At 42.7% G+C, this 27,762-nt stretch overlaps 1 protein-coding gene across 1 annotated transcript in view; it reads right to left on the bottom strand.

The window, feature by feature from the left end:
• Nucleotides 1-3,021: 3,021 nt before the first annotated feature.
• Nucleotides 3,022-27,762, bottom strand: part of ZBTB11 (zinc finger and BTB domain containing 11) — a 32,284-nt gene continuing 7,543 nt past the window's right edge. The window contains exons 3-11 of the mRNA XM_060234585.1: nt 26,373-26,604; nt 24,495-25,327; nt 24,138-24,317; nt 23,161-23,394; nt 20,998-21,142; nt 19,311-19,428; nt 12,179-12,337; nt 5,877-6,052; nt 3,022-4,386 (exon numbers count right to left, since the gene is read on the bottom strand). Coding sequence (XP_060090568.1) covers nt 3,875-4,386; nt 5,877-6,052; nt 12,179-12,337; nt 19,311-19,428; nt 20,998-21,142; nt 23,161-23,394; nt 24,138-24,317; nt 24,495-25,327; nt 26,373-26,604 — 2,589 coding nt within the window. The 3' untranslated portion in view covers nt 3,022-3,874. The remainder of the gene's footprint in view (nt 4,387-5,876; nt 6,053-12,178; nt 12,338-19,310; nt 19,429-20,997; nt 21,143-23,160; nt 23,395-24,137; nt 24,318-24,494; nt 25,328-26,372; nt 26,605-27,762) is intronic.

Genomic DNA, 27,762 nt, shown 5'->3' with positions numbered 1-27,762 from the left:
CCTAGAGTGCCTTCCCCCCATCCCTTCTTGAAAGAGTCCTCTCTCCCTCTGACTGAGCCTACACTGCAAGAACTAGGTATTGCATTACCTTTCCCCCCTCCCTTCCTATCAGCTAACCTCTGTAATTCCTCTTGTATGCTTGAAAATCTTTGATTGGGATTAACTATTTAAAATCATTTTTCAATAATAAAATCCATTAATTTAACCAAGGATTTCAGCGGTCTATCTCTGTAAACACTGACAGAGTTCCTGCTTACCTCACCTCTCGTAGCCTACCATTTTGAGCTAAGAAAAATTAATATTCCCCAATAAAAAGCTGGTTGAGGTAACAATGGCTGGGGCTGATAGGAGTTGTAGGCAAAACATCTGGAGAGCTACCATTGGCCACCCCTGGAGTAGATGATTAGATTGGGGGGGGGGGCGGTCTAATATGGCAGAACAGCAGTTTTACAGGTCCTGGAGATTGGTTGTAAGTCTTGCAGGGCCCTGATCTCAAGTGGGAGACAGGTCCACCAGGCTGAAATCAGAGTCAAAAAGGCTCTGGCTGAGGCTAATTGGACATTCTTTGGGTTAGGGATCACCAGCAGGTGTTGATCTGAAGAAGAATGCAGAGTTCTCTGGAAGACATAGTGGGAGAGACAGTCCTGCAAATATGATGATCCCAGACCACACAGGCTTTAAAGGATAATATCAAAACCTTGAACTTGATCCGATACTCCACTGGAAGCCATGCAGCTGTCAGAGTACAGGCTGTATATGTGCTGAAGTCCCCATAAGAACATGTACGGCTGTATTTTCGAACAGCTGAAGTTTCCGGATCAGTCTTGGGGTAGCCCAACATAGAACAGGTTACAGTAGCCCAGCCTGGAGGTGACCAACACATGGATCACTGTAGCTAAGTCATGGCAGTGGAGGGTTAACTGCCTGACCTAATGAAGATGGTAGAAGGCTGATCTAGCAATGGTCCTGACTTAGGTTTCCATTGAAAGTGAGGCATACACCCAGACTCCTCATCATCAATGCTGGTACTAACAGTGCCCCATTGAAGGTAAAGAGCCAGATCCTCGATTCCATCCCCCTGCAGCTCAGGCACAGGACCTCCTTAGATGAGCCTCCTTCTTTCAGTTGACTCTGTGGGGAGGGACGGTGGCTCAGTGGTAGAGCATCTGCTTGGTAAGATGCTTTAGAATCCCTGTTCAATCCCTGGCATCTCCAAAAAAGGGTCCAGGCAAATAGGTGTGAAAAACCTCAGCTTGAGACCCTGGAGAGCCGCTGCCAGTCTGAGTAGACAATAGTGACTTTGATGGACCAAGGGTCTGATTCAGTATAAGGCAGCTTCATATGTCCATATGACTCTGCTTCAACCAGTCAGCCATGGACTCCAGTGTCCTGGCAAGAACCTCTGGGGTGGTGTCTGAGCAGCCATCAACAGATATAGCTGGGTGTCATCAGCATATTGATGACACCCCAGTCCAAACCTCCAAATCAGCTGGGCGAGAGGGCACATATAGATGTTATATAACGTAGGGTCTCCTGATGTCACACATCAGGGGGTAATGCGGTGAAATCCTCTCAAGTGCCACTCTCTGTCCGACCTTGGAAAAAGAGAGAAGCCATTGTAAGGCAGTCCATCATATCCCCACTTCAGCAAGGTGGTGGGTCAAAAGATAGATGGTGCCAAATGCTGCTGTTAAATCAAGTAGCAACAGGAGTGCTGACCCACCTTGATCCAGGTGACGAATGCTATCTCTGTTGCCTAACCAGGGCAGAAGCTGAACTGAAATGGATGCAGGGTAGAGTTTGAAGGTTAACAAATGCTAATATTACCAAGCTGCTTTAAAAAGTAATTTTATCATATTATTAGCCACCTTGGCGGCCCTCGTAAGACCTATGCCTTTAAATAGTTAAAAAGGTAAAGGAAGTCCCCTGTGCAAGCACCAGGCGTTTTCAACTCTGGGGTGACATTGCTTTCACATTTTCACGGTAGACTTTTTATGGGGTGGTTTGCCATTGCCTTCCCCAGCCATTAACAAAAGACACACCCTTAATGCCACTTTGAAGAGGCAGAAGAAGTACTAGGAAAGGATTTTTTAAAAAAACAGGTTAGTGAAAACAACTTTTCTGTACTTAAGCACTGCAGGGACAATTTTGGTTTTGAGGTCAAGAGTTAAAATTCTGAGCACACACATTTCCATTACAAAAGAGATCTTCCCTCAGTACAGAAATTTTAAAACAGCTCAGAAAGAACACCAACACTTTGTCAAAATCATGATCAAATAAGAAGCATTTGCATACCTCTACTCATGCCAGCTATTAACGACACAGCATTGTTTAACCCATTAGTCTGTGTTCATTAATATACTGGGAAACACGAGTGCTTGGGCCTACTAAAACAACAGCTATTGCCAAATACCGGCATTTTAGTTAGAATTTCATAACATATGTAAAAGTGGAAACTTGATACACAAACCACACATTTTAGCAATTTAATGTAGTGATTCATCTTCTGCAGTTATACTATTTGTCTCTTCATGAAAACAAGATGCTTTCATGTTGTCATTGACACTGCAGATTTGTGCAATAGGTATGGAGAATGGACACTGAGAGCATTTCTAGAACAAAGAACTATAGTAAATTGTGCACTCACTAGTGGGCAAGAGCTGGTACAAATGCTACTGCCATCTAGTGCAGCTCCCCATCCTTAGCTTAAATGCTGTATTTTCTCTGGTTCAAGACAATATAGCTACACTACACCTAAATTTTTCTGAATATTCATTACTGATTCATAGTATTACATAGTTTACAGACACTGAACAATTCTACCTTTTCTGTTTCGACAGAGTCAGCTGTGGCCTGTAGCTTAGCCATGAACACAAATATAGCTATGAGAAATAAGACAGTTTTACACAGTTTCCATTTTGAAGAACATTCCACAACAGACTTCAAAGCACTGGTTCTGTCAGCTTGTGAGCCAAAATTTATGATGTTCAAAATAAGTTTTCATATATACAACAATACTACTTTTGTTCTTTAGTCTTTTTGATTTATATTTCTTTTTAAATACAGCATAATTTTACAAAAAGTTAATATAAATAAAATGTACAAACATGTTTTACTTGTCTCAAACACTGCAACCTTAGGACTTAGGTTACGCAAAAAAAAAAGTAAGTGCAGGGATTTACACATTCGTTTATATTAGTTTCCCAGTGAGACTCCCTGCCACAGTGTGCTTTGAAAAAATCACACCTGATTGCAACTTCATTTCCATAAGAAACCCTCAGTACAAGAAATCATAGCTTTCCACCATTTGTGTATGTTAGACTTGAGTACAAAAACAGCTGTGCAGAGATATATGAACAAATAAGCATGGTAGACTGACTACTGCACACAATCATACCTGTGACCACAATATTCATATGTGTCAACAAATTATTCATAATTAGCTCCAAGTGCACAGCCCTATCCTAGTCTTCAGTATGCCTTATGAGTAAATCTGGTTATCTTTTTTTTTTTATGATAACACAAAAAGAATTACTCTGACTATATATATATATATATATAGTCTATCTGCAGAGAGAAAAAAAGACTACAGCATACCTACCACTGTCACTTAGAAGACTTTATTTTTAAGATTACTTTTTAAATGAAGTGATTACAATGGATGCAGTAATCTTAGTATAAGACCATGGTTTACGCTGAAGGTCTCCAATATTTCTTTTAATTACAGAAGTTGGTATTATACAAACAAACTCAGAACACGGTTCCGGTACTACGACATTACTATACAAGTCCAATCATTCTGACTGGTAATAATTTGATAGCTTCATGCTGTTCCATTCAGGTCATCCTCTTCTGCATCAAACAGCATTTGTGTTCAGTCTTGATCAGAAACATGTTCTACCTCTACTTCTACAGTCTGAATAGCTTCTGTAACCTCAGCCATTTTCTGTCCTTGCTGTTGTGCCAATACGTAATTGACTACCTGCATGATACTTTGGTCAGAAAGAGTAGAAACTGTTGTACACTCTTCAGTAGCTGCAACAGCTTCAAGAGTTTCTTCAGTTACTACAACTGTCTCAATCTCTTCACCACACATCTCTGTTTCTTGTTCTGCTGCATCAGATGTTAAAATACTGATGGCATGTTCCACTTGGGTCCCCTGGTTATGAAATTGAAGTGTGTCCTTTTCCAGCATAATTTTACAAGGTACATAATCTCGATGGAACTTGGTCATATGCTTCCTCAAGGTACGAGCATCTATGTAGGCTTCGTTGCACACTGGACAAACATAAGGCCGCTCTCCAGTATGTGACCTCACATGGCGCTTTAAAGAACGTGCATCAGCCCAGGCAACTCCACAGGTCAAACATTCAAAGGGCTTAACTCCTAGTCAGCAAAATATGAAAATAAAGAAAGGTTAAAAGCCTTTGGAAGGCTAAGTAAATCACCTCTGCAAAAGTAAGTCAGCAGCAATCTCTCTGGAGGCTCAGTCTCCACAGATCACAGTATAAAACACTGAATCTAAAAGGCTCTCTTTCACTGGTTAATGTCTTCATGCCAAGATATATCACTCTCAACCACAGTCACTCTGAGTTATTCTTGTGTCTGATGTTTTGAAATGCAAAATGCATTAACAGTATTAAGCAGGCAAGAAACAGCCTCCTCAGGACATCTTATGAAATATTCTTAAAAGATGCTATAGTCTGTGCTACAAAAATACAACCAACTTTTAGTGGGTTAAGACAGTGATACCTAGATGTTGCATATTGGTTTGTTTTTGGGCTTGGCAAAGAGTTTACATCCAACTCATAATGTTTTCAATACTGTAAATGCAATATTGACAGGAATTGTTTTTCCCACCAGTTTAATAGTTTGGATTCAATTAAGGACCAGTGGAAAGCAAATGCTAGATCTTTCCAGTTACTGCTCTTTCCACAGGCAATTCTTGAGACCTCCCAAAAGTTGATGCTAGAAGCTGCACAACCCACATGGACGAAAAAGTCACAAGCCATGGGTGAGGTAGAGTGGGGCAACAGTGAAAATGGAAAACTGGTGGGAAACTGCCTCCATGTAACATTTGTGCCAGCTCTTGCACACAGAAATACTATTGAAAGGTGAGGTTTCATTGGGCTACACCTCCTCACTGCAGTCTTCCGGACTACATTCCCCACTACTACCATGCGTATCCTGTGACCTCCATCAGCTTATTGGATGTCTCAGGGAATAGTTGCTGGGAGAAAAAGGAGGTTAAAGGAGGAGAAAACCTGCACCTGCAAATGTCCTTGAACTTGCATTTCTCCAGATTCAACAAGATACTTCGTTGCTTCTAAACTAAATAAACTGCTCATGATTAATTTCTCTTAACATCCAGGACCGGCATGCCCACTAGGCAAACTAGGCGGTTGCCTAGGGCACCAGGAGGTAGGGGGTGCTGAATTGGGCTCCTCCCCCCCCCGGATGCCCATGGCAGACTTCTAGTTGGGCTCCTCCCCGTTGCTGCCACACACCTCACCCCCACACACACTACAGTGCACCGAGGCTGGCCTTTACTGGCTTCGATGCGGCTGGCGTGGCTTCTACTTCTATGAAGAGCCCGCGATGCGATAGGAGACTTTGCTCCCCCTCACTTCCAGTTTCTGGAAGGAGGGGGAGTGAAGTCTCCTATTGCATCATGGGCTCTTCAAAGAAGTAGAAGTTACGGGAGCTGCATCGAAGCCAGTAAGGGCCAGCCTCGATGCAGCGTGGGGGTGGTGACAGAGCGCGGCACTGCCTGGCAGCGCCAGGAAGGGAAGGAAGGCAGTGGGGGGCAGGGAGCCTGCCTGGGGCGCCACACACTCATGGGCCAGCGCTGTTAACATCCAATATACCACATTTACCCTCATGGTTATTCATGTGTCTTCTATACTCCCGAAGTTGAGTGAATTTCCTCCCACAGTGTTCACAAATACGTTCCAAGTTCTGTTTTGCTCTCCCTTTCTTCCCATGAGTAGCTTTCTTGACATGCCTTCTGTACAAAGCTTTCTCGTAGAATTCTTTGCCACACACATTGCACCTGAAAAACGTGAAGGTAACATAAGACAGATGTCCAAGAGTTATGTGCAAATCTTAAAATAATTGATTTTACAGTGCATTTAAATCTGGTACTTTAGTGACCCTACAGCAACTGAAGTATTTTAGGATTGTGTTTTCACTTTCAAAGATGACCATAATTGAAGACAAGGCTATCTGATGGTAAAAACCTAACGAAGTTCTCATGACAGCTTGTAAGGCATTGTTATCATACTCAAAGGGAGTAAATAAATTGCATATTTGGGCTGAGAGCTAATTTTTCCTCAGGTAAGATTACCAGATGAACGTTCAGGTCCACATGTGGTATGGCTTTCAGGCACATTACACTAACTATTCCTCACACTACAGGCTCTCTCTCACATAGTTCATGCAGTTCTTTCTTGTTCATAATAGCAAGAACACTGTAAATGGGATCATCATAGGTTATATAATCTGCTAAGAAATATACATGGGCTAATCTTTGAATAAATGTTTAGGGAAGTGAAAATGTTTCATGAAGTAAGAATGGCTATTCTTCAGATCACAACTGTAGGAAGGTGTCGTTTAATACATTAAAAAAGAGTCCAAATTCCTGGCCCAAACTTTACCATAGCCACTGTGACGGAACCGGCCCGATTCTGCCTTCAGACCCTATTGAGTCGCCAACTCCTGGAGGGAGCTATTTCTCCTCCTGCCACTTGGGCTCGCTGCCACCACCTGCTCAGTCTAGGGGTTCAGATTGAGAGGAACAGGACTCCCAATCCCCCTCTCCAGCTATGAGGCCAGGCCTCAAGGCCCTCTGCCACCCAGTACTTGGGTATCACAGAGACCACAGCACTTCTTCGGGGAACCCCTGGAGGATTGGCACCTTATCCAACTGCATGCCTTCCCCGGGGCCCCCTTCTTAAAGCAGCGTGGTCTAAGGTGGTTGGGGATCTATGTGGTACAGAGTTTGACTGCCAGCATTCAAAACAGTAAAAATATTTAATTAAAAGAAAAAAAGAAAAGAAAAGAAGAACAAAACAAAAACAGTTGCATGTAAAAGGTTAACACAGCACAGCACCCGCACAGCAAACAGCATGACAAAGACAAGGTGGTTATAAACGCATCCTACTGTCCCTGGTCTAACCTTGCCCTGTCTTGTGGATGACTTACTTGGTCTGACTACCTGGGGGCCTTTTCCTCTTGAATAGGCCTCTTCCACAGGCAGGAGCCCCCACACTGGCAACCTCCTCCTTTGAGCGCCAGCTGAGAACTGCTTCTCTTCCTGCCTAACTCACATACCAAGAACTTCCTGCCGCTCTAGGAGGCTTTCCCCCTAGAGTTGTTGGTTTGGCTCTGGAAGGGAGGGGGGAATGAAAGGAGGGCTAGGCCCCAAAGCCTGCTTAGCAGTTTCATGTTCCCTCCCAACTAAGATGGCGTTTCTCCACAGCCACTTTTTAAGGAGCACTGGATCCACTGTTGGGATATGTACATTTAAAGGCGTGTCATGCACTATTCACAGTATCTCTGTACCCTTTAATCCCCAGCAGAACTGCTACCAGAAGGATGGCTCAGCTACCAATGTGTGTGCATATGATAGCGCAAGGACCTTTTCTATCTTAGGAGGGAGATCCAAGCACGTTCCTCAACCTCCCTTCCTCAACCTTTCTAGTTACTGGCATGTGCTAGAGGCTTCACCCAGGGCCTCTTAACTAAAATCCAGTTCTAGAAATTTCACTGTAATAACACACAGACAAGTGAATGAATTGCGAAAGTGAAATGAAGAATTTCGAAAAAGATAGTTTCTAATTAGTTCAAACTTTACAAGATTGCTGTGGTTATTAAACTTTCTGTGTGAGGTGAGCTAATATTCTGAGGTTCAGAGTTGAAGCTGACAAAGCCTCCCCCCTTCTTGCTAATCCTCGTTTCAGGTGTCCCATAGAAGTGAGCTCATATTTGACCAATTAGAAAGGGAGAGGCTTACAGATATGCCCTCAAATAGTAGGCAAAGCACAGCATCTGGGCTGCTGGTTGACATGGACAGAGAGGTTGTTGAGAGGCACTTGGCTGCAATGGATGAGTACAAATCCCTTGGGCCAGATGGTGTGCACCTGAGCATGCTCAAAGAACTTTTTAGAGATTCTGCAGTGCCTCTGCCCATCATCTTCAAGACCTCTTGGAGAATGAAGGATATGCCACAAGACTGAAGGAAGACAAATCTCATCCCAGTCTTCAAAAAAAAAAGGAAGGATGACCCAGGAAACTACAGGTCAGCCAGTCTGTCTCAATGAAGATAACTGAAGCAGATTTTAAAGTGTCAATCTACTTCTGAAAGACATGGTGATACAGGGAAGTCAGCACAGATTTGTCCCTAATAGGTCCCTGCCAGACCATTTCCTTCTTTGACTGAGTCACAGTGTACTGGATCGTGGGAAATTTGGATTTCATTAAAGCTTTTGACAGGGTTCCCCATGATGTTCTTGTGGGCAAACTGGAGAACTATGGACTTGACTCTAGGATAGGTGGATACAGAACTAGAATATTTGTCAATGGCATTTCATCTGACTGAAGGGAGGTATTCAGTGGGGTGCAACAGGGCTTACTTCTGGGCCCAGTAATTTTCAATGTTTTTTACAAATGATCTGGATGAAGGTGTAGAGGGACTACTCATTTTGCAGATGGCACCAAATTGGGAGGAGTAGTGAATGCTCCAGAAGATACAGTTAGAATTCAATTAGATCTGAATACACTGGAAAAATGGGTAGATATGAATAGGCTGCAATTCAACAAAGTTCTACATTTAGGTAACAATAAGAAACATGCATACTGAATGGGGGACACTTTTGGAAAGCATTGCGTGTGAACAAGATCTTGGGGTGTCAGAGTACTGTATGCTAAATATGAGTAGTCTGTATGATGCAGCAGCAAAAAGATGGTTTGGGGTGTATCAACAGAAGCATAACATTCAAATCACAAGATGTCACAGTTCCACTGTACACTGTACTGATCAGCCTGCGTCTGGAGTACTGTGTGCAGTTCTGGAGGCCTCAATTTGAAAAGGATGTAGACAAGGGGTGTCAAACTTACAGCCTGTGAGACAGAATCAGCCTGCCCAGAGATTTAATTCATCCCACGGCTCTTTTCTCCCCCTTCCTCCCCCAACTGTCCTCACCCTTCAAAGCTGTAGGCTGCTGAAGTTCCCAGCTCCCTCTGCCTTGTCTTTGCCTGCTTCATCAGGAAGCTCGTCTGGATTGGCTAAGTTACAAAGAAAATGCAGGATGGATTTTCCATTAAGGTCTCTGGGCCCAGACAGACTAGCAATAGAAACAGTGCTCTGGAACTGGAATGACGGTTCCTAGCAATAGAATCTATGTTCTGGGACTGGAATGACAAGGCACAGAGTGAAATGATAGTCCCTGGGAGTAGCAGCAGCATTCTGGGAATGGAATTCCACTCTGGGGGCCCTCATTCCATTCTCAGAATGCTTCTGCTACTCCCAGGGACCATCATTCCACTCTGGGGGCTGTCATTTCAGTCCTTGAGTAGTTCATCTGGGCACAGATACCTTAACAGAATATCCCTTTCACATGTATTTTGCTGCAATGTATTTCAATAGAGTGGAACCTAAGTAATTCTAACCTAGAAACTTACAGCTAATGGGAGAAATTACACTGGAGAGCCATTGCCTCTCTGAGTAGATCTGGGGCGAGGGGATAAGCTTGCTATGTCCAGCCATTTCATGTTTTCCTAAGCTCAGAGCATTTTATATTTTTAGTTTCTGCTGTGATCCTTGTGTGTTTTTCTTGATGTTTTATTTTAAAAATTACATTGCCAAATCCCACTAGTCTCCCATCTTTCCGTTTTTCCAGGCATCTTTTAAGGGAGGGGGGAGGAGGTGTCAGTTATCAAAGACTGTTAAAATATCACAAGGGTTTTAAACATGTTTAAACTGAGTTTGTTTGTATCCTTTATAAAGTTTATATGTCCATTTCCTGGCATTACATTTTATGGCACACATGGCCTGGCCCAGCAAAGTCCCATTTATGTCAGATCCAGCCCTCATAACAAATAAGATCATACCCCTAAAAGAGATCAACAAAGATGACTAGGGGCCTGGTGACTAAGCTTATGAGGAAAAGCTGAGGGACTTGGGAATGGTTCAGTCTGGGGAAGATGATGTTGAGGGTGGACATAATTGCTCTTTTTTAAGTATTTGACAGACTGTCACTTAGAAGAGGGCAAGGAGGTGTTCCTGTTGGCAGCAGAGGACAGGACTCTCCATAAAGGGTTTAAATGATGGGCACAAAGATACCGGCTGGATATTAGGGGGAAAATATTTACATTAAGAGTAGTTCAGCAGGAGAATCAGCTGCCTAGGGATGAGGTGACCTCCCCCTTCACTGACAGTCTTCAAGCAGCAGCTCGACAAACACTTGTCAGGGATGCTAAATGCTGATTCTGCAATGAACAGAGGGTTGGACTAGAGGGCTAATCTTCAGATTCTAAGATCCAAATGAATATCCTTTTTCCTCAGCATAACGTAGATATAAAACTCAGACCTTTTGGTGTTGTGTACGGAACTGGGAGCAGGGTTCAGAAGCCTCTAGGCCATGTGCAGATGGAAGTGTCAGATGGAAGGGGAAAGACTGTCCCTGAAATGGGCTATCAAGTATGGCTGCACCAGCTGACACAAGTCTGTTCTTTCAGCTCCTCCCCAACTTCCAAGAGGGTAATTGTTTGCTATGTAGTCCAGCATCTGTGTCCAATTCTTGAGGCTTGTGTAACCTGCCCCTTCTCAAAAAAAGGGAGATGTGACCTGTCCCATTTCAAAAAATGGAGCTATGGTAAGCTAAGGTCCTTACAGCATTGGTATTACAACCTAAACAACAAAAAACAATAACTAGTTTTACAACCTAAACAACATTATAGCACCAACTAATTAGGAGACTTTCTGTAAACCGATATTCTCACTGCTTCCATTTTCTACTTATAACATAGGGTTAATACAACTCTACCTTACAAGGAATTGTTGTAGGAATTGCTGAGACTTTACATAAAGCATGCTGTATTATACAAATAAACTGCATAAATGGCAAGTATTACAGCTGGTTTATAAAGAATGGAGGCTTTATAAGGAAATATTAGAGGTAGTTCTAATCTGAAGAACTGTTGGAAGAACAACCTAAGATGTTTTTCCTGTGCTTGTATTTCTTACTGTTCAATATTTACTGTTCAATATTACTGTTCAATATTTGTATTTCTTACTGTTCAATATTTAGCAGTGTTTCACATTTGCAAGGTGCCTTTAAATCATTAGTACTATAGTACAAGAGAACACTGAACTGATGCAAACTTGAGCTATCCAAACTCATGATGAAAACCAGAACTGAAACCATCTGGTGATGGTGTTATGAAAAAAATAATGCATTTTAACCATTAAGATTGATTATCTCTGCACTCCTGTTAAGATAATCACTGAATTCAAGCTGTTTCTTCCTCCCATAAAAAGAAATGGAAAGGCATTTATTGGAACTGTTTAATCACAGGAGCAGCGAAGCCCAGGAAAGCCAGTGTAGGTTAGTAGTTACAGTGTGACTAGGGATAACTGGGTTCAAAATCCCAACAAAGTAGGACCAGTTACATACCTTCAGCTTAATTTGTTCCATCTCAAGGGTGGCATGGAGGATAATTATATATGTAACCCTGTGCTCCTAGAAATAAGACTGGGACAAAACTGTAGTATGATATACAAGTCTAATGTGATGCTGCGGGTGAGGCAGTTATCAGAGTATCTGCTTCAAATAAAATTTCTTTAGAAGTCCTTTAAAATATATTCACGGACTTCCCTACAGTGAGTGACCTGGTTCAATGGCAGAGCAAGTCTTTTGCATGCAGAAAGCACCAGGTTCAATCCACAACTTCTTCATTTAAAAGGATCATGTAGTAGGTGATGTGCAAGCCCTCTAGCTGAAACCTTGGCTGCCAGTCAGAGTAGACAATACTGACTTTGATAAATGGTTTGACTCTGAATAAGGCAACTTCATTAGTTCACATATCCCATTCTGCATGAGCAGAATTACATAATAAACTCTTGCCCGTGGAATTTTCATCTGAGTATTCAGAACATAAACAAGCTACCTTTACTTACTTGTAAGGATCTGTAACAGAATGTGACTTCACATGGGAATACCAATCTTTCTTCCAGCTGTAGCACTTCCCACAAAATTCACACTGGAATGGTTTCACCCCAAGATGCTTATTCATATGCTGTCGGAGATCCCGAGGTTCATAGAAACTTTTCTCACATCTGAAATTGCATTTGAACACAGTGTTTGTGTGCGTGTATGCTTAAGCACCAAAACACAGTTCTGCACACCACAATGTTATGCTTCTTTGAATGTAAGTGTAAAAATAATCCCCATGAAAAGACAGTTGATTAATATTATAGCGGCACAGATTGCTCTGCTATAGTAAATGGGTATTTGGGTAATCCTCTACCCAAGTGGATTCTGAAGGAAGGATATGATTTTAAAGACTTAATCTTTTTGACTAGGCACCCCAGAATATATCATATCTCTAAAACGCTGACATCCAACTTTTTTCTCTGAAAACAGGCATAAGATAAACAATTTTCCCTATCAAAGATTACATTCTACAAACCATAAAAAAATGAGATGACACATTTGAAAGGCCTGCAAACTTATCAGCCTAAACTTGACTTCCCATACAAATAGCCAGCAGATTTTCCAATTTGCTCACTAGAGTAAGTGTTAATGCTTCCTTTTGTACATACAGTCTCAAGTTTCTATACATAAATCAAGGCATGCTTGAAGCTGGCTGACTACAGACCTCTTGCTATGGGAAAGATATTAAACAGGTAGTAGATTGGTTTGAGTACTGTAACGTGATTCACAAAACTAACTCCACCAGGCCTGCATATTAAAACTAACTATACATAACAGAAAGACAGGTTGCTTACCTGTAACTGTAGTTCTTCGAGTGGTCATCTGTACATTCACACTCATGGGATAGAGCGCCGATCCCCAAATCGGTACCTAAAAAGCCCAGGATTTTTTCACGGCACCAGTGGGCATGCGCAGGTGTCCCAGTACGCATGCTCACCGGCGCCAGCGCGAGGATCCCGCCAGTTCCTTCCTGACCGCTGGAAGCCCCTACCATAGGGAGACTGTCAGCAGTGGGGAAGGAGGGCGGGTAGTGTGAATGCACAGATGACCACTCAAAGATCTACAGTTACAGGTAAGCAACCTGTCTATCTTCTTCGTGGTCTCTGTGCTTCATACTCATGGGAGATTAGCAAGTCAGACATACCCGGAGGTGGGAAGACGGTCAACCAGAAGAGACAGCTTGCAGCACCGCAGCTCCCAGACGAATCCTCTGCTGAGCATGCACATCCAAAGTGTAATGCTTCATGAAAGCATGTGGAGAGGACCAGGGGCGGCCTTGCACACATCCATCAAGGAAACACCCTTCAGGAACGCCACCGATGTCGCTATCGCTCCAGTAGAGTGTCCATGAATGGGTCCAGGCAACAGCATCTTGGCCAGCAAGTAGCATAGTTTAATAGTCTCAGTAAGCCACTTCGAAAGCCGCTGAGATGAAATTTTTGAACCCAATCTAGGAGCAGCATAAGAAACAAAAAGATGCTGGTCCTGACAAAAACTCTTAGAACAACTCAAGTAAAAAAGTAACACACGCTTAATATCTAAAGTGTGCCACCAATGTTCCTCATCCGAGGAAGGCGTGGGATAAAACGTGGGCAGCCAAACGTCCAACTTAAGGTGAAACTGGGAAACCACCTTAGGGAGAAACGAAACACCAGGAGCCAACGACACTCCGAACTCATGAAAAACTAAATATGGGTGGTCACAATGCATACCCATGAGCTCCCCTACACAGCATGCTGACGTGATTGCCACCAAAAATGCAGTGTTCCAGGATAGAAGCTGTAGGGAACAGGTTGCCATTGGTTCAAAGGGACGCTTAGTCAACCTATCCAATACTAACAGCAAATCCCACAACTGTGGAGGTGATCTAGACAGAGGATGCAACCTGACCAGTCCTTTCATAAACTGTTTCGAATGAGGATAAGCAAAAACTGAATGCCCCTCGACAGATTCATGGTACAATGAAATTCCTGATAAATAAACTTTAACAGAAGAAAAGGAAAGTCCAGCATCCACCAAGGACAACAAAAATTCGAAAATCACTGGTAGACCCACCCGTTGGGGTGAGACTGTAGAGTCGGCCAAAAACCGAAGAAACTTCCCCCACTTCCTATCATAGGAAGCACGGGTAGACAACTTTCTACTATTTAGAAAGACATGCTGGACTCTGCTCGAGAATTCACAGGGTCGATGAACCACGCCGTCAGCTTCAGGTGAGGTACGTTGTGATGAAACACTTGTCCTTCCTGGGCCGACAGAAGGTCCGGTTCTGCCGGGAACTGATAAAACACTCCCCTCACTAAACGAAGCAAGAGCGGGAACCAGTTCTGCCGAGGCCACCACGGTGTGACTAGAATGCACCTCAGTTTCTCTCTCGCTATTTTGTTGACAACTTTTGTCAGCAGTGGAAGAGGCGGAAACAAATACAGGAACCAATTGTTCCACAGGAACATCAGGCCGTCTCCCAAAGACTCTGGATCCGATCCTCCCCTGATGCAGAACAGGGGACACTTCCGATTCCGTGCTGTGGCAAAAACATCCACCTGAGGATACCCCCAGAGCTGGAACACAGGTTGAAGGAAGCGCCACTGCATCTCCCATTCGTGTAGAGATGCTGCTCCTCTGCTCAACGAATCCGCCTGCAGATTGAGAACTCTTGGAAGGTGCGCAGCTTTCACATAGATGCCATGCTCCAGGCACTTCATCCTCAATTCTATTGCTAGCGCACAAAGCCATTGAGAGACTGTTCTGCCCTGCCTGTTGACATAACAAAGGGCTGTAGTATTGTCCGTCAACAAGGCCACAGCCTTCCCTGCCACCAGAGGACGGAAAGACTGAAGAGCAAAATGAATTGCCAACAGTTCGAGATAGTTTATGTGACAAAGAGTCAGTTGTGGAGGCCAAGGTCCTCCCACACACAGAGAGTCCATGTGAGCACCCCAGCCCCATAAGGACGCATCTGTGATGAACATAACTGTCATCACAGGCAGATGGAAGGGAGCTCCCTGACAGATGTTGTCTCTAGATGCCCACCATTCCATGGCCCGAAGGATTGATGATGGAATTATGAACCTCTTTCGAGGTGAGTCCCGTAAGGGCCGAAACCTTCTGAGGAACCAAAGCTGAAGCCCTCTCATGTGCAATTTCGCAAACAACAGCACACTTGTAGTAGCTGCCATCAGCCCCAGCATTTGCTGCAGTTGTTGTGCTGTGCCCCATTTCCGGCTTTGAAAAAGATGGACAAGATTGAAAATGTCCATTGCCCTTTGCTGAGGCAGAAAAGCACAGTGAAGGTTTGTGTCCAGCAGAGCCCCGATAAACTGAACTGTCCTTGATGGTATGAGATGGAACTTTTTCATGTTGACCTGCAGACCTAAGGTGTGAAGAAGACGAAGAGTGATTGCAATATGGCCAGATAGACGCTCTTCCGAATCTGCCACAAGGAGCCAGTCGTCGATATATGGAAAAACGACTATGCCTTGGAGCCGAAGATGTGCGACTACAACACTCATCATCTTGGTAAACTCCCATGGTGCAGTAAACAGGCCGAATGGAAGGGCTTTGAACTGGAAACGGTTGGAACCTATCGCAAACCGGAGGAAGTACCTGTAAGATGGATGGATGCTGATATGGGAGTAGGCATCCTTGAGATCCAACGTTGCCATCCAGTCCCCTTGGTTGATGAGGGGAAGAATTGTTTGCAGAGTAGACATCCTGAATTTCTGGTACACAATAAACTTGTTCAGATTTCGAAGGCCCATGATTGGTCTCAATCCCCCATCCCGCTTGAGGATCAGGAAATGAAAATAGAACACACACACACCCCGTTCTGGCTGTAACGGAACCGGTTCTATGGCTTGTTTCTGCAAGAGGTTGCTGACTTCCTCTAGCAGAGGGGGGGAAGGAGGTGTTGTAACAATCACTGACTGAGTCGGAACCTGAACAAAGTCTATCTTGTAGCCTTCTGCAATGATGGAGAGAACCCATCTGTGGAGATGGACTCCCAAGCCGGTAGATGGTGATGGAGGCGGATGTGAGAAGAAAGAGGGGCGACGATGTGTGTGGCAGAAAAGTCAAAGGCCCTGCTTTTGCTGGTGAGAGCCCTTAGATTTGCTGGTGTTTGCAGAACCTGAAGCAAACCTCGACTTGTTATTTCCCCTATAAGGAGATCTACTCTCCGGCTGTGAAGAGCGAGGTCTCCAGGGTTGGTCAGGGGGAAATTTCTGATAAGGCCTCTTGGGCCAAGATTTGTGCCACTGCTTAGGCTTGCCGGCCCTAGTAGATGCAGGAACACCAAGGTTCTTTGAGGTCTTTATACTTTTGTCCATCTCTTGAAGGACACTGTCAGTGGTGGAACTAAAAAGACCTTCACCCTCGAAGGGAAGATCTTCAACATAAGCCCTGGTATCAGGCTGGAGAGCTGTAGACTGTAGCCAAGAGTGACGGTGCAGGGAGACGGCAGAAGTGAGGGTCTTGGCAGAGACCTCCACCATGTACTTTGACGCAGTCAGCTGTTCTTTGGCTACGGCAAATCCCTCTTTTTGCAGCTTCTTCAATGAAGCCCGCTTTTCCTCACTCAGGATGACATCAACGGTGTGAGCTGCTCCCAAACTGCATACTGGTAGCGAGCCATACAAGCAGCGTAGTTTGAGATTTTCACTCCCAAAGTTCCTGCTGAGTAGAATCGTCTGCCTGTATTATCAATTTTCTTGCCCTCTTTATCAGGTGGAGAAGAATGGGTCTTACGCGCCCTTGAGGATGATGAAACCACCACCGAGTTGAGTTTGGGGTGGGAAAACAAAAACTCAGCACCAGCCTCCTGAACACGGTACATATGGTCCAGGCGAAGTGTCGAGATCAGTGTGGATGCCAGCTTTGTCCAAGGTTCCTTCACAGCCTGTAGAATAACTTTCGTCACTGAAACGGCCACAGCCGTCGATGTATCCCTCTGCATAATATCGAAGACGGTATCATCGACGACTGGTTGTGGTTGGACTACTGGCAGGGAGAGGCTGCTTCACCAGGTCCCCATAAGACTTGAGATCTTCTGATAGTGATATGGGAAGGTCCTCAGCAATATGAGAATCTGGAGAAGGTTCCGCTGCTCTGTCCGCATCATCGGTACCGACCTCAGAGTCCGATGTCGACAACTCTCTCCTAGCAGAGTGCTCAGATAAAACCGGGGTCGAAGCACATTCGGGTGAACGGAGTGATACCAACGGATGAACTTGTTGGTCCCCAGACTGCTCTCTGCATCTCTTGGGAGGAATCGACACCGATGCCGAAGGTGCACACCGAATGGCCGATTGATGCGAAAGCCTTGAGAAAAAAGCTTCTGACCAATGATCCCATTCTGGGAACTCACGGGGAAGGTACCATGGGTATGGCGACGGATACGAGTACGGTCCGCATGAGCAAGGCCACTGGTGTTGGTCCCACAATGGAGGAGGAGGGAAGCGACGCATCACAGTAGTTGGTTTGAGCTCTCTCTGTCCTGTAATAGGTGCTAGAGGTTCGTTCGGCGCCGAAGTCTTGACTTCCGATACCAAACCACTGTCGCTCCGACGACACAACCCCGACCTGGAAGAGTGGGTTCGCTGAGTTAGATCTATTTCCTGCTCCGATCCCAAAAAATGGAGCAGATATGAGCTGCGGCTCCTCGGTACCGACGGACTTCGCGGATTAGGAGACGCCAAGATCTTTCGAGGTGGAGCGACTTGCGCCGACACCGACTCCATCAAGACATCCCAAGAAGGAGGAGTGCAAGAAAGTCTGTTCTTCTTCCTCTTCTCCTTCGATTTGAGCTTCTTCGGGAGGGACGATCAGGTCCCCGACTCGTCCCGATGTTTCTTCAATGGTGTGGGCACCACTAATCCTTCAGAGGGTTGTTTTGTGGGTCAGCCCCGCTCTGGTGACGATGGATCTACCGACATCGAAGCCAGAGCCTGAGTAGCATCCCCCATCGATGCCGATGGATCCACAGCCATTTTAGGCGGGCGAAGAGCTGACTTGACTAAGGCCGCTGATAGCCTTGCAGCACGATTTTTTCGGGTTTCCTTCGAAAACCTCAAACAATGCGAGCACAAGTCTACACAGTGTCCCTCGCCCAGGCATAACAAGCAGAGGGAGTGACCGTCAGGGGGTGCAATTTTACTTCCACACTTCAAGCAGTGTTTGAAGAACCCCCAATGCCTTTCCATAGGACTGGAGCCCACAAGGGAAGGGGGAAATAAAGCCCCAAGGGGCAAAGTCCAACACAAATTTTTGTTTTTCAACAACAACAACTATTAACTATAACTACTAATAGGAAAACAACAAACGGGCTAAGAAGAGGAAATCCAACAGATTACCAGGCACCGACCGGAGTAGTCAAAAGCAGATCCTTTCAACGCGGCGGTCAAGAAGGAACTGGTGGGATACTTGCGCTGGCGAGCATGCATACTGGGATGCCTGCGCATGCCCACTGGTGCCAAGCACGAAAAAATTCCGGGCTTTTTAGGTACCGATTCGGGGATCGGCGCAGGCGCTCTATCCCATGAGTGTGAAGCACAGAGACCATGAAGATCTAACTCAACCAGATTTTGAGAAACTGGAATCACTTCATCAAGCCCTTTCACCACATTAAGAATTTACTGAAAAGTGGTTTCTAAGAACTTGCTAGAGGACTTATCAGACTTAGAAAAAATAACTAGTTCATCAATGATTTTGTTTAATAAATGAAATCTTGGTAGGTTGTGCAAACTGCTATTCTGAATAATGATTTTTATATGGTAGAAGACACTGCGGATGAGTTTATGGAACCAAGGGGGTTGTGGCCTGAAAAGGTTTGGGAACCACTGGTCTACAGCAAAAAGTAATAAAGCATTTTCATGTAATCAAAGAAAAATTTTAAAACTGTTTCAAGACTACAAGCTACGGATTTCCTCAGAGAAAGTTGGCATTCTTTCAGCAACAGAAACATCTTCAATAATCGTTTTTGCCTTATCTAATTTGGGCCATCTTCACTGAAAGCAACAGAAGCATCTCTCTCAATACCCAATAACGTTAGCAAAATAAATGTCACTTCCATAGGCTCAAGAGTCTACTCCTACTTACTGAGTACACTGATATCCACGGATTTCAGGTTTGGGTTGGTGCTTCTTTATATGCTTACTAAGTCCTGAAGCTCTATGAAAAGATTTTCCACAGTGTGAACAAAAGTATTTTGATTCTCCTGACAAACAAGAGTTGAAATGCCATTAATGAACATTCCGTTGTTAAACACAGAAGTAATCACTTCATTAAAATTAATACTGTAAAATTACATATGCATTAAAAATATCAAACAGTGCTAATAAGATTTAAGAAGGTTGTTGTCTGCTGGCAGATTCTGCTGCCAGCCATAGGTTTGGCTGGTGTTGTATCATATAGATATATCGTACAGAAAATTCTGGTATTACTTGGATAATTTTTATAGTCCTCCCCCTTCATTTTTAAAGGAAACAGTTTCTGTAAAGGGAAAGGTCTCACACAGGGCAGGTTGGAAGCTACAGTTCTCAAATGAGAGAGATCTATGGAGTTAATTGTTGGGTAGCAAGAACACCAGGTAGGGGAAAGCAGGAAACAGGATGAAAACAAATTCCGGTTTTGTCTGAAGTGAAGACAAACGGCATCTTGACAAACGAAATCAAAGATGTGGAGACAAAAGAGGTACTAGGGGAAGACGTAGTTACAAGAGAAAACAAAATCTCCAGGATGAAGATTGGCTGATAGGCTCTGAGCACAGGTAAGAGGTTGGACAGGGCTGAGTACAGGAAATGGCATAGTGCCAAGGGAACTGGGGCAGCTCTGAATATGGAGAAGATGAGGGACCAGGGGATACAATGAAGGAACAAGGGGGAGAGATGATCTCAACCAAAGAGGGTTGTAGAAAATATGTACATGAGCGAGACACAAAGAGGCATATGTGAAAGCCTAACTTTCTACCATGTGCTAACTAGATATGTAAATTTCATTTAAAAGGCAACCCATAAATCATTAAAACATTATGATTTAAACATTAACAAGCTCAGAGTTAGTCAGCCCTCATACATATTCTGACATTACTAGCTCTGCTACTGATTTTTGTTAAGGAAAACAGGTTAACATGCTTTGGCATCAGTCCTGTGTACAGATGATTAACAGTAAGTCAGTAACAGAAGTAAGGCCATACATTCTGCACACAGACAATCTTTTGCCGGTTTTCCAAGCTTGGGAAAACATTATGCATTTACTTTCCATCATTCCAATCAAGTGCAGTCTAATCTACTTCTCCAGTTCATTTCCTACTGCATTTCCCTCATTCATCTGTCAGCTGGATCACCGCATAGCTGAAAATGGACCACTGTGGAACTGACGTGATCTGGTGACAGGTTATTGTGATTAAGTCAAGATGTCTGTTAAGGGTGGGTGATGAGTGTACTTATGGAAAGGTTGCCAGGCCACCAGTAATACAGCAGCAGCCCCTCGTCTCCCAAAGGTTAAAAGGAAGAACTAGACTCCAACATAGGACAAAGAGGAGGCAGTACATTCCAGCAACAGGGCTGAATGAGCTCGTACAGACTCATGTGACTCACCACAAGAGAATTCTAATCTCCAGTTAAGTTGGCTTCCTGGCCTAAAGCTTGTGAAAGCCCTAATTTCAGGTATCAGTTTGAAACTGAAACCTTGTGTGAGAGTTTGTAGTTAAGTATATTAGTTTACACATTCTGGCAGCTATTGCTGTCTGTATACCTGAGGAATAAGAGAAATGGAACTTGTTTACCTGTGTGAATGCTCACATGTTCCTGCAGGCTTCGTTTTGTAACAAAAGACTTGTCACACAATTCACATTTAAACTGCTTCTGCGCCTCATGGAGTGCAAGATGCATCTTTAAACCATGCTTGTAGGTGAATGACTTACCACAAATCTATAAGACATAAAATTGCCAGCGAGAATGTTAAGGAATTCTCAAGCAGGGGGGGAACAACATTCTATGATAAATAATCTTCATGAAATATACTTGGACCTAACACGTTCTATTTCCCTATAACCTTCTGTTGCAAAAGGAACTGGATTATTTTGGAAAAGGACAAAATTTATATTTGCTGAAGTTGACAAAATTCCAATGAAGAACAGAAACTTAGCAGTAGAACATTTAAGTTGAGTACCTTAAAACCAACAAAGTTTTATTCAAGGTATGAGGTTTTGCATGCATGCACACCTCCTCAGATACAGAGGAAGAAGTTACCAGTCCATACATATAGGTAGAGACTGAACAGCAAATTAGCATACAACATAATGAAAATGTTTTAACAAATGCAAACAGGAATAGCAAGCTAAGTTTATAAGGTTACTATGTGTCTGAATTTATTTCGGGGGGGGGGGACAGTGAAGCAAATAAATACGTCAAAATTGGAGACAGATGTGTAAACATAACATTCTTAATTGTGGAATGCTAACTGTAATTAATGGAGATCCTGTTGTTATGCTTTATTTGTCTCCTCTCAAGCATGGAGGTAACTAACAGCATCCTTTTCTTTGCAATGGGGTGATCTGTAGTCCAGTTTAACAATAGGGTTTCAGTGAATTACTCTTAGCACTCCACAGTTAAGAAGGCTATATTTATAATTAAATATCTATCTCCAATTTTGACATTTATTTACTTCACAGTTTTCCCCTCAGAATTAAATCCAAACAAATGGTGACCATATAAACTTAGCTTGCTATTTCTGTTTGCATCTGTTAAAACACTTTCATTATGTCGTAGGCTAATTTGCTGTTCAACCTCTACTTATATGTATGGACTGGTAACTTCAATTTCAATGTATTTGAGGAAGTGTGCATGCATGCAAATTCACCCACCTTGTTGGTCTTAAAGGTGACACTGGACTCGAACTTTGTTCTATTGCTTCAGACCAACACTGCTGCCCACCTGGAAGAAACTTAGCAAGCAAGCTCAACTTTAAAAATATTTAAGAGGTTCATCAGGTGCAAGCAAATATTGTCAATGTTTAATTATAATTCAAACTGAGATTTCAACCAACGCTTTCAGAATCTTCCTGCAACACACCAATTTTAATTTCAAAACTTCAGCAGCAAATAGCAGTGTGGCTTCATCACCAACACCAACTGTAAACCTGAAAATACCTTGAGATATATAGTGCACATCAAGAGACTGGACAACTTAGCTGCTGCCAAACTCACTGGATTAGAACAGTTAAAGTACCATAGGAATAGTGATTTCAAAAATCTTGAGTTTCAATCCAAGTCAGTAAAATGTGGAGTGTCTCAAATAACTGATGAATTTTCATCTTTCTCAGGAACTATGAAACACAGATACTGGGAGGAATCCAGGAAGCACTTAGTAAAAGGTTCTGGCAAATGTAAACTTTTGCCATATTCCTCTCCCCAGCAGTCCCAGGATTGTTGATTCCTGGAATCACAGGAACCGAATGGACTAACAGATCAGCTGCTGCAGTGAGGAAGAGAAAGAGGGAAAAGTCACCAGCCCCCCTGCTTCCATTGGCAAAGCTGCACTTCTGGTATAAACGAAATTTTGCACTTCTCACCCTCTTTACTACAGCCCCACCTCTTCCATATGGCTATTTGTTCACATGGGTCTCACAGTTCCAGAGATCAACTTTCCTCAGGATCAGAAAGTAGATCTGGAGAGAGAAGAATGTGGCAAACAGCATCACTGCTCCTGCTATGGATAGTCCATTAACTGCAGCTCATTAACTAATTAGAAGAAAGATTCCATAGCGCCTCTGGCTTCATTCCTAAAGCTTCCAAATTATGAGTTTAATTACAACTGACCATACTTTTTCCTTACCTTTAAGAGTTTGCATATAACAATACTTGAAATTCTGTTCTTTTAGTTAGTAATTAAATTTTTAGAGACATGGCCTGAATATGAAAAAGTGGTATCAGTTTCATTTTTTTTACCTTACATGCATGTGGCTTTACACCTGTATGTTTTAGCATATGAATTCTCAAGGAATAGAGTTTTGGCAAACTTCTTCCACATATATCACATATAAACTCCCGTTTAGTTCTGCCCTTCGCAGCTGCACCACTCTCTTCAATACTAGCAGTTGCAACAGTCACTTCGTTTTTTCGAGTATGACGGACAAGGTGAGCTCGTAATGAGGCACCATACTGGAACTCTTTTTTACATAGCTAGAACAACAAAAACATGCATTGATTTCTCATTGAAAATGTACCTGTGACTCAAGTCAAAACCAGCATGCATACCACACTTTTGTAAAGGTAGGAATTACTTCCAGGTCTGTAAACACTATGCATTCAAAAGGTTTGACTACGATAGACTAATGAAATCTGGAATTCAAAAAGATTGTTCAAACTTGGACTAGAGTGTATCAATTCACCCACAGTACACTTCCTTGAAAGAAAAGAGTGCATTTTCCATGCAATACTTCAAGACTGGGTGACCATGTAACTATAAAATCACTAAAACAAAGGACTGAAAGTTTCGGCATTCACTATAAAATTGTTATTTTTTAAGAAGCTAACTTCTGCGAAGATTGAAACATTAGAGATCAGCTAGATTACTGGAATAAACACAGAATTAGAAGGCACCGTAAAACACAGCCGTAGCACCTAATCAGGGAGTACTTCAAGGTGTAATGCTAGCCTATAAACAACCAGAAAAACATAATACTTAAAAATAGTATCCATATGGTTGGATCCTACCAGCTTTTCCATGCTGGAGCAAGAATGATCTGTAAGGCTAGGCCACACATTGTGGGACCCATGTGGAAAGAGTGACACAAGGGACAAGGCTGCAGTGAGAAATCAGGGGAGATCATCCCCACCCACACCAGTGGAAATACTGGCAGGACCTCAACCCACAGAGTAGCAGAACATGCATCTACTCAGGGTACATTTCAAGATCAACTCACTGGACATTTATAATTTTTCGTCCTTTCATGTTTCAATGTGTGCATTATAAGGGCATAACGCCTCTGAAAAATCATTCCACATTCATTGCATTTGTGCTGTGCTTCTGCCTCATTGTGCTCTGTAATATCTCTCTTGGGCTGCTTCATCTTTTTGCCTCTTTGCACTAGCTTCATGGCAACCTAGTTAGAAAATAAAAAAAGTGTTAGTTGCTAGTGAAAATGAATGTAGGCTGATAAAATCAGTGACACAAAGAGTATCAAAGAATTATTTGTAAGTCATCATGCTGAGATCAAGACATCATCATGAGAGATCAAACTGAAGGCAACATACTACCAGTTTTAAAGTATCTCTTATACCTGTTGGATGGCTGATTTGGTGGCTGACTTTCTATTCTGTAGTTTCTTCTCAATGCCCTTGTGCAATTTGATATAGCCACCTTCACTAACAGACCGTTGGCGAAGCTTGCTTTTGTAAGTGTCATCTTGACTGGAAACAGAGGTCTCTGACTGAGACAGAAGAATGCTCTGCGTTTTACATGGCCTACCACGTTTTCGCTTAAGTCCTTCCTGGGAATCCTCAGCAGCAGCATCTGAAGTTAATTCATTGCTTATATTCTGTTCACTGCTTACATTTTTATCAGCCTCACTTTCTGTTGGAGTGCTGATGACTTCTTGCTCTGCTGTTGAAGGCTCAGACTGCTCCACAGATACACTTTGTTCTGTGATGACTTCCTCTGTCGGGGCTTTTTCATCGCTTTCAGCTGCTTCTGTATCAGTAGAATGCACCTCAGGTTTTGGAGGGTTGTCCAAAGACGGTTCTGGCACAGTTTGCAGGACAGCCTCTGACTCAGTCAGCTCTTCCACTTCAGTGCCTGAATATGCTCCATTCACAGTTGCAACGGCATCTTCTGTGGATGAAGGCTGCTCTGTCCCATCTGCAGGGTTAGCCCCATTTTCAGTTGACTCTAAAAGATTCTGTGCTACCTCAACTACCTGAACATCCCCTTTCTGGTACACCGTGATTTGTTTATCTTCCATTTGTTTGTGCACATTTTCACAGATTTCTAGGACTTCTGTCATGAAGAGATGTCGCGCCAGCACTGCTACTTCTGCCATGTTACAGAAATCAAAAGTCAACTCTGAGGTATAAGCAAATTCCAGTAAAGGCAGGAAGCTGGCCTTGCAAAACCCTGCACCAAATAAGAAATAAGATGTCAGAAGAGTTTGCAGAGATGATCCCCCAGTTTAATTTAAAGTGAATTAATTTTACTGGAAAATCACTGACTGCAGCAACATTTTGAAACTATATGCATAAAATCTTCAGGGTATATACTTCTAAAAAACAAGAAAAAGAAGAGGGCTTAGAAACTGAAGGATGCTAGAAACCAGAGACTGAGTGTAGTGCTAGTGGCAGCAACAGCCTTAACTGTTTACACATTATAGAAACCAGACTGCATTTGAAGCCTTCTCAAGCAATACTTGCCTATTTTGGCTTCTATAGAAATGGAGATCTCTCCCTTCTTTTGGAAGCCTATACAAGCAGAAATAGGGGGTTTTCATGTATTTGCAGCCTCATTAAGAGGCTTATGCAGGAACCAATCTTTGTTCTAAAGAAAAACATAGTGCTCCAAGTTATTTATTAAACTGCAAGTCTAAATATACAGAAAACAGTATTATACTGCAGGACCATACCAAAACCATCTTTGTATCTTTTATTTTGTAAAATATTAAAGTCAGTGTTAAGACTATTATCTAGACTTAGTGGTACAATAACTGAAAATTAGATTCCACTCTCTTCAGACTGATTTGTGCAGCTATTACTTGCTAAAAAAAAAAAGCAAATGGTACAAGAACTATAGCTCTGGCAGTAGAAGACAGAAACAGGATACAGGATGACCCTGACAGGCTGGAAAACTGGGCTGAAATCAATAAAATGAATTTTAACAGGGAAAAATTCTGCATTTAGGCTGTATCAACAGAAGTATAATATCCAGATTACGTGAAGTAATAGTATTCTTTACTCTGCTGTGGGATCCCCTGCCTGGACCTGGGGGCTGGCAACCCTAAGATCAAGCCAAACAGCAAACAATCTCAGTTCTATTGGGGGAGAAATATTCCACAAGCTTTCAAAAATACAGCAAGGAATTTATCTACAATTAGATTCAATCAACCAATCTTTGACCACAAAAATTCAATAAACTTATTTTCTACATGGTTCTTGTCAGATCAATTTACCTGAAAGATCCACTACAGCTTCATGACTGGAAACAGCTCCTTTTTCGATAAAGAGTTCTCTGAAGTACTCACTATTAGCTGCCAAAACAGATTTGTGTGCTTTGTATACTTCTCCTTCAATGAGCAAAGTAACATCACAGAATTGATTGGAAAGCCGTTGTTGATTCAGTTGATTCAAGACTGATTGACAATGCTTTGAAGAAGACTGTTTCACAAGACCTTTACTATCAACCTGGCATTAAAAAAATGAAGAAAGGAGCATGTTAACTTTCCACTAACTTTTGAAATATGTTTAGTGAATAACTAGAAAAATGTTTCCCTTCTTGAACCACATTTTGCAGTCAGTAAGGGTAATGGGTTGAATTTGAACTAAATTTTCTGGTTACCCAAGACACGTTTGTCAATGGAACAGAATATTCCTGTCTCCCAAGTGCAGCCACAGATCTTCCTGAAATGCTGCTCCACGGGGACAGGGGACCCTCTGGGGCAGACTGTGAGGCAAATTGGAAGTCTGAAACAAGAGTACAGAGTTGGTGGAAATTATCCCACCCCTTAGGGTAGTTGAAAATTTACTGGCAGTTAAATTTCACCCAATTTAAATTTAAAATTTTGTTAGCCACTTTAAGATAAAAATACAACAAATAATATTTGTGTTTTTTGTGACACAAAATAAATTTATCCTATCTTACTTTAAAATTATTTCTTTAAAGGATTCAGATCAGTAGCCATGTTGGTCTGAAGCAACAGAACAAAAACAGAGTTTAGTGGCACTTTTAAGACCAACAAAGTTTTATTCTGAGTATAAGCTTTTGTGTGCATGTACACTGCTTCAGATACACTGAAACAGGAGTCACTAACTATTACATATAGGTAGAGAATGTGAAGGGTGTTGCCAGGAAGGGCCGATTAGAGTCAGGATGAATAAATAACTGAGCAGCGATATAGCTAAAATTGAATGAAGGTGACTGATAAGCCTGTGAACAGCAGCAAATTACCATACAGTATAATAAGGGAGTTTACAACAGATATGACATTAGCACATGTAGTGAGATAAGAAACCAATACCCCTTTTAAGCTGCGGGGGAGAACATTCCTATTGTCCTAAGTGTTGTAATAACTTGTAACTCAGCAATTTCTCATTCTATTCTGAACTGGACTTTCTGCCATTTAATTACATAAGATTCTAGGCTTGAACAGAATTGTAAAGTTCCTTTGCAATAAAACAGCTACTTTGAGGTCACCCATTGAATGCCTTGGAAGGCTGAAGAGTTCTCCTACAGACTCCTCAGTTTTGTGATTCTTGATGGCAGATTTGTGTCCATTTCTCCTTTGGCATAGGGTTTGACCTGTTTGCCCTATGTAAAGAACTGAAGGGCATTGTTGGCATTTA

Source organism: Heteronotia binoei, chromosome 3, assembly GCF_032191835.1.
Source record: "Heteronotia binoei isolate CCM8104 ecotype False Entrance Well chromosome 3, APGP_CSIRO_Hbin_v1, whole genome shotgun sequence".
NCBI classification, from domain to species: domain Eukaryota; kingdom Metazoa; phylum Chordata; class Lepidosauria; order Squamata; family Gekkonidae; genus Heteronotia; species Heteronotia binoei.
Note: the sequence above shows the minus strand (reverse complement) of the source record. Positions and strands in the feature narration are given on the sequence as shown.